This window comes from Candoia aspera, chromosome 4 (assembly GCF_035149785.1).
Source record: "Candoia aspera isolate rCanAsp1 chromosome 4, rCanAsp1.hap2, whole genome shotgun sequence".
NCBI classification, from domain to species: domain Eukaryota; kingdom Metazoa; phylum Chordata; class Lepidosauria; order Squamata; family Boidae; genus Candoia; species Candoia aspera.
This window is the reverse complement of record NC_086156.1, coordinates 109,389,603-109,397,444: the sequence shown is the minus strand read 5'-3', so window position 1 is coordinate 109,397,444 and position 7,842 is coordinate 109,389,603. Positions and strand designations below refer to the sequence as shown.

General features: G+C 38.9%; 1 protein-coding gene across 1 annotated transcript; it reads right to left on the bottom strand.

Moving 5' to 3' along the window:
• Nucleotides 1–850: 850 nt before the first annotated feature.
• LOC134497018 (vomeronasal type-2 receptor 26-like) lies at nucleotides 851–7,162 on the bottom strand. The gene is made up of 6 exons (XM_063302733.1): nucleotides 7,074–7,162; nucleotides 4,758–5,049; nucleotides 3,382–4,236; nucleotides 2,929–3,156; nucleotides 2,120–2,246; nucleotides 851–1,752 (listed from the first exon to the last, which is right to left on the bottom strand). Exons 1-6 carry the CDS (start codon nucleotides 7,160–7,162, stop codon nucleotides 851–853), a joined length of 2,493 nt encoding a protein of 830 aa, XP_063158803.1.
• Between the last annotated feature and the right edge of the window lie 680 nt (nucleotides 7,163–7,842).

Genomic DNA, 7,842 nt, shown 5'->3' with positions numbered 1-7,842 from the left:
CAGCTCTCACAGCCATATGTTACTACAGGGAACACCATTGCTTTAACTATGTGGACTCTTGTTGTTAGTGTGATGTCTCTGCTCTTGACTATTTTATCGAGATTTCTCATTGCTCTCCTCCCAAGAATTAAATGTCTTCTGATTTCCTGACTGCAGCCAGCATCTGCAGTAATCTTTGCACCCAGAAATACAAAGACTTTCACTGCCTCTATGTTTTCTCCCTCTATTTGCCAGTTATCAATCAAGCTGGTTGCCATAATCTTGTTTTTTTTCAAGTTTAGCTCCAAGCCAGCTTTTGCACTTTCTTCTTTCACCATCATCATAAGGCTCCTCAGTTCCACTTCGCTTTCAGCCATCAAAGGGGTATCATCTGTGTACCTGAGATTGTTAATGTTTCTTCCAGCAATTTTAACTCCAGCCTTGGATTCCTAAAGCCCAGCACATTGCATGATGTATTCTGCGTAAAAGTTGAATAGGTAGGGTGAGAGTATACAGCCCTGCCATACTCCTTTCTCAATCTTAAACCAGTCTGTTTAGTCCATGGTCTGTTCTTAGCCATTGCTACGTGGTTGTATTTTTATAATAGTTTTGTTTTATTCCAAGATTAAAGATTATTCCTATGAAGTTTATATTCCAGTGAAAACATACAAAAATCAAAAGTGATTGTTCCAATCCATCTATGATTACTTCTAATCAGATACTGTTTGTTCAAACAGAACATGTTATTGTGACTAAATCTAGTATCTTAAAATTAAATTAAATTAAATTAAATTAAATTAAATTAAATTAAATTAAATTAAATTAAATTAAATTAAATTATAGCTAATTTCATCTGGACAAGGTATATTATTTAATTCTTTCTCCTCATTAGATGTTCCCTGCTGTTCAACTCAGGCCTTAAAACAATTATATAGCATTTCGGGGAAAACATACAAATTATTAGACCAGCACTGGAGGCCAATATGGAGAAGATCTCCACAGCCACCATGTATTTCCCTTTGGTGCATAAGTAGGTGGGAACGAAGGACAACCAAACAATGCAAAATAACAACATGCTGAAAGTTATAAACTTGGCTTCATTAAAACTGTCAGGCAACTTTCTGGCCAGGAAAGCAAGGGTGAAACAGATAATGGCCAAGATACCCATAAAACCCAATACACAATAAAACATGATGGCAGAACCTTCATTACATTCCAGAACAATTTTTTCAGATATTGAGTGAGTATTGAAATCTGGGAATGGAGGTGAGGTTGCCAACCACACAGTACAAATAGAGGCTTGAATAAAGCAGCTGGAAAGAACAATAGAGGCTGCCAGTCTTTTCCCCACCCATTTTCTCATTTGGGATCCTGGCTTGGTGGCCATGAAGGACAGAACCACAATGATAGTTTTGGCCAGCACGCAAGAAACTGCCACTGTAAAGATGATGCCAAAAGCCGTTTGGCGGAAGAGGCATGGTATCTTCTCAGGCCGCCCAATGAACAGCAAAGTACAGAGGAAGCAGAGGAAGAGAGAGATAAGGAGAGTGTAGGTGAGGTTCCGGTTATTGGCCTTCACTAGGGGAGTCTCCTGGTGCTTGAGGAAGATGCTAAGCACCAAAGCTGTAACAAAAGAGAAGGAAAGAGCAAATATGGCCAAACTGATCCCTAATGATTCTTCATAAGACAAGAAGCTTATACCTTTTGGAAGGCATGCATCTTGGGCATAGTTTGAATATCCATCCTCTGGACACTGGACACAGTCCCCCATATCTGGAAAAGAAAGCATTAGCAAGACATTTCTGGGATGATGTAGAAATGTGTTTAGGTTTCTATTGAAATTCCATAGGTTTATGTATCAATTCAGTTGTGAAAGAGAATCCATCCTGGTAGAAGAGAGTGAAAATGGGGCTCAGGAGTATTGCAGAAGATACCTCCTTCATGCCCTCAATTTTATTCCTATGTAGTCTCCATCCGTTAAGTAAGCTCCTGTGCTACGCTCAAGAACACAGAGATGACTCCATGAGATTTTTTTTTTTCCCCTTCCCTAATCCAGCGATCACCCCCAATTTTGAATGAGCTTGTGAGATTTAGGATCACAACCAATATTTTGAAAACCTCTCTGTATCATATCTCTTACCTGTCTGGTTTGACATTTTCCCTTCAGGGCATGGGAGGCAATAGTAGCAACAGTTTGGCTTCCCTTCTATCTTTGTCTTACTGGTGCCTCCAAGACATTTGTTGTTGCAGAGAGAAACGGGCCAGGCCTATTCATAAATGGAAATGGTAAGTGGTTTACAGTTTGGAAAATTAAGTTATGAAATGAGCTAAGGAATAGCATACTAACATTACTTTTCAAGAGCGTTTGGGGACTGATATATAGCAATTTCACTCTTTTATATAATGATGTTAGCTTTGGCAACCATACCCACCACCTCAAGTTATTTCTACTCAATTGTTTTACAGGCAGTTTTTCATAGCTATTAGGTCTGGGTTGTTTTGTTTTGTTTTTCCCTGTATGATAGGTACTGAGGACAAACTAGTAGCTGGCATAATATGATTGGTTCATTTTTATTATTATTATTATTATTATTATTTTGCTATTGTGTTTTATAAACTATAGCTCGAGGATACTGATATTCATTCAAATATCATGCATTCCCTGCTAATGTGGTGTGAACTTGATTAAGATAAGACAAGTAAGATCACCTAGGGATGTGGCCCTAAATATGTTTTGGGCCACAAGTCAAACAGTAAAGTCTTTAAACTGGGAGGCTAGAATGAATGAAAGTAGAATTTTGAAATATCTAGAGGGAGTAAGTGAGATAAAGTGAGGTAAATTCAAAGAATTATCCAATGGCAGATCAGTTGTTTCAGGGGCTGCATAGCATGCACTTTTTCAACATCAGAAAATCGCTTACAATATCACGAAATGCAATCAGTTCTTACCTGGTTGAATCTACTTGGCCATTCAATATTATCTCCATGAATGTTCAATGTTCTTAAAGAAAAAGCCGGGGATTCTATTTTGCCAACTCTAACTCTCTGAAAGGATTGGTTTGGGAATGTGACCCAATTGATAACATCAAATCCTGCTATTAATGAGCCATTTTCATCAAAAGAAACCTTTTCACCAGCAGAGTTGTTAAATGAAACACTTCTCAGATGGTGGTGGAACTGAAATCCGGAAGGAGGAAAAAATATGAATACTATATCCAAAAAGAGCTAATACAGCAAACATTCACATCTGAGATTCTCACTTTCTCTCTCATCTCCCAGAAGCTTCATCTAGGTTAAATAAATACTAATATAGGCAAAAAGACAGCACATGACCTAGATTTCCACTCGGTACTTACAGATGTGTTGAACAAGCATATATATTTCAGCTTGGAAGACCATTACCTGCCACAGTGGCTGTTTCAGCAGTTTCCATATTTGTCCCTCTGCTCTTGCTCTGTGCAAGGACTTGGTGGAATGTATATTGTGCAGAGCATGAGCCACAGCATAGGCAGCATTATAGATGCTGTAGCTGTGAGTGGCCAGTTGTGTTTCAAAAACAGTCACAGGAAGAGAGTCTAGTTTTTCTTCCCCAGTGCAGATTTTGCTTTCTTCTTGGTCTGCCAGAGAAGTGGGAAGCACACAGTTAAAAGCTTGTTCCCAAAAAGCTTTGATGAAGCCATCTTCTCTTTCCCCTTTAGGATTTCTGGCCCAAACAAAGTTCTGGAAGCCAAACAATTCCTTTCTGTGCACAGCAAGTGATAAAGCACCATGTATGAAGTCTAAATTCCAATCATCTTGAAAGGGAAGTGAAGTGAAATCCATTTGAGCTGTCATAATCCAGACCTTTGTTACCATTGGTATATTCTCAAATTCTGAGAAGTGAAGTACCATTCTCAAAATAATGATGGTCTGGATTTCACCATGTACAATCAATACATTTGCAGTGCTTTTCATGATACCCAGGAATGTTTGAAAACCCTCCTTCACCATTTGATCAGCAAATACAGAAAAGGTTAGCTGTGGGAATCTTAGTATGATGTCAAAGCAGATGCCACTTTTGGAGAACATGGGAAGTACTTCCTGTACAAATCTCTCTCCATTAACATCATTCAGATAAATCACTCCAACCCATCGCCATTTGAAATACAGCAGTAACCTCAGAATACCCTCATAATGGAGGGCCACGCTTGGGAACATCTGCTGGAAAAAAACTCCTTGGGTTTGTTTCTCCATCATTAAAGCAGAGCCATATGTGAGCTAAATCAAAAGGGAACACCGAAAAAAGTATTTCCAAAGTAAAACAAGTATGTGTGTTTGTCCATACAGGTTGCTGATGGATCATCTAATCAAACTCTAAATTCTTTCTTCTACTTTTATTTCCTGTTTTATTGTTCACAATTCAATTTTCATGTATTTCTATTTCAAATGGCAAGAAACCAATGCACCAATTTTTAGCATTGTCTTGTGTAAGGCAAGTCTTCCTCCTGCACCTCTCCTCCACTCCCTATAGTTGTCTGAATTATTTACATGAATGTGGCTAGCAAATCATAAAAAGCTGCTCCCAGTTCACATGACATGCTCTACTCCATGAAGAAAGGAATAGACAACTCAAAATGGAATTAATAAAAACTTTCCCAGACTGAAGAGTTTCTACTTAAGTCCTTGGATTTCTCTCTATTTTGTTCACTTTTTTCCATAACTTGGTCACAAAAATACCTCAAATTTGAGAGAAGAGATTCTTGCTTCTTAAATCCTTAACATTTATCCACATTGCCTACCTGTGGGATCTTGTACATGCAGAGAATGGTTGCCATGTTGAGACTGACATCAGAGTTAGGTCCCCCAATCACTGCTACCAGATTGTTCTGGGCATCACATTTGTAATTTGGGAAGAATTTGTCTTTTGTGGAGAGAAGCTCCATGGAAGCAAGATAAATTACACTGGCACTGAAATCATTATTGTAGATATGGAAACCCAGGGTGATGTTAGGTAAGAGTTTACTATTGTCATTTATCTCCTTTACAGCAAATTCCAAAGCCAAGATATGCTGGTAGTGCTGTTTCAGGACCCTACAATGAGAGAAATTAACAGCTAAAATATTGATGTTTTAGCAAAAATCTTGTTTGAAATTAAATTACTTGGGCCCTTGTCCTGGAATCATCTTGTGACTTCCCTGAAGATTTTTTTTTGGAAGTCTAATATGCTTCAATCAGATTAAAATGCAACATACATTAAATTGTTTTCAAGATATCCATAGTTTTCTATTCTTTCATGTTTGAAGCTCTTTGTCCAGTTCCTAGTGAACCTGAAATGCACTTCTGAATAGACCAGTAGGGCCTTTTACTCTCCTTTTTGGAGTACAGTATTGCATGATTTCACAGCAGTTTCAAAAATTTGGAAGAAGTTTCTGAATAATTTTAGAAACAGACATTTGCCAGAGAGGTAGACCTAACTTTTCAGCATGGGACTCAAAATTGGAATAGTCAGAAAATCTCATTAGTAAATCAATGGTACTCATGTTCTTCTTCTTGCATTGGTCTTCATACATTCCAGATTTCAAAGTGATTTGCTGAGCACTAAAAATAGACAGAGTCACCATCCTAACTCCTGTTTTCAATAACATTTATTTCTTGGATTGTGGCTAAGAAATGGATAAAAATGCAGAGCTTGGCAAGAGAACACGTCGCTTTGTTGAAATGCTAAGTGCAGCTGCAATGTTTGGCCCCTTAATACCCATCACTGTAACTTTTTGGAAAGATTATAAAATTACTCTGGTTTCTTCTGGGAGACTCTCTATGAATTGCTTCTTAGTTCCATTATGGGCCGTTTTTTTCTTTAGAGAAAAAAGAGCAACAACTATAGGCTCCATGACAATCATAGTAGATGGCTCATTTTCTCCATTTGTCACCCTCAAATAAGTGGCGGTCACCCAGATTAAGACTGAGAATATTGTATTTAAGGTGCTAACCTTGAACCTTCCCCTCCTTCTTATACCTCTCTCATACTTCAAAGTTGGGCAGAACATCCAGATTAAGACCCAGAATATTGTACATAATAGGGCAAGTTTAATAGATGCTTTTGAACTGTGGTGTTGGAAGAAAATTCTGAGAGTGCCTTGGACTGCAAGAAGATCAAACCAGTCCATCCTCCAGGAAATAAAACCAGACTGTTCACTGGAGGGAATGATATTAAAGGCAAAACTGAAGTACTTTGGCCACCTAATAAGAAGACAGGAAACCCTGGAGAAGATGTTGATGCTAGGGAGTGTGGAAGGCAAAAGGACCGACTTGGGGCCAACCAAGGGCAAGATGGATGGATGATATTCTAGAGGTGACAGACTTGTCCTTGGGGGAGCTGGGGGTGGTGAGGACCGACACGAAGCTCTGGCATGGGCTGATCCATGAAGTCATGAAGAGTTGGAAGTGACTGAATGAATAAACAACAAAGGGCAAGTTTAAAACTGTCTCTCCTTTTATCCTCTCCATCCTGCAACCTCTGCAGTATAAGATGTTTAGAGCACACAAAGATTGGGGTGAGGGCAACGAGGAGAGAATTAGTTTTAGAAACAAGCTGTTACTTCAGTTTACAACACTGGGAAGTAAATTCTATTAGAATGTACATGTATTCTTCTTTGTACTCTTGCCAAAATGTTCTCTTAAAAATTCAAAGATACCTATCCCCCAGTAGTATGTGTAGCAGGAAATAAGGTAATAATTTGCAGATCCATCTCAGAATGAAGAATTCCTAATCTGCTCCCCTTTCAAATGTTTTAGGATGGAAACTCCCAAAATTTGGAGGGACAGCACAGGCAAATGACCATGGTGTTGAAAAGAAATCCTCACACTTTTAAATGCTTAGTGTGTAAGGATTGGAACCAGCAGAAACATGGCCCTGAAGGTAGACTGCATCACAGTGGAGTCTGCCTCCATTCTTAGAAAAGAAAAAGGAAACATTGTCCATTATTTCCTACTAAATGACTAAACAAACCTGCATTGAGAAAGTTCACTCCCTCTAACACAACAACAGAGAAACAGACTTAGAAACCAGACTTGGAAAACACATATGATAGGATTAAGAAAATCAAGTGCCTTACACAAAATCACCGAAGAGTGCAGAAGAAGGACGTTTTTCATAGGAAGTAGGACTTGAAAAACGGTAAGTGTGAGAAATGATGACACCCATTATGAGATCTCCAGATGTATAATACTTATGATGAATAGGAAGAGGCTCACTAACGTTACATCTAAAGCTAGGAACTTTGCACACTGCCAGTGGAAGTAGCACTAATACCAACACCACCAATGCTATCATCTTCTGTGGAACTCTTCTGGCTAGAAAACAAATGACGCTGCAGTGATTTGACCCAGCAGGGTCTCTGTCTAGTGCTGTTCAACCTGAGTGGTTGCTGACTGTGAGAACTGAAGCCATGGCTGCACTGTGCAACTGATCTACTGTAACTCTGAATGGCTGGTAAACATGCTTTGATATTGGTTTGTGTGGCTTGTTATTTTTCCAATAGACCTTACAACTCCCCAAGGAACGGGGGAAGGGGATACGGCTAATCTCGTAATTGCAAGGGGGAATGATGATAATTATGGTTAGGATTCAGAGGTACAGGTTCTCTGAGGGTTTGAAAATGTGAATATGTTCCCTAGATCTGAACTCAACTTTGGGGCTTCTTTGGTAGGGTTATATCATGTCAATATCTATAGCATTTTCCTCGGTCTCCGTATCTATCGTGTATCCAAGAGCTTTAGCTTTAGCTGTACAGAATTTGCTCATTTATCCATAACGACAGAGGCTCCCAGATAAATGTGAAATAAACTCAAGGTGTATAAGAACACAGAGAAAAGCTTCTTCCA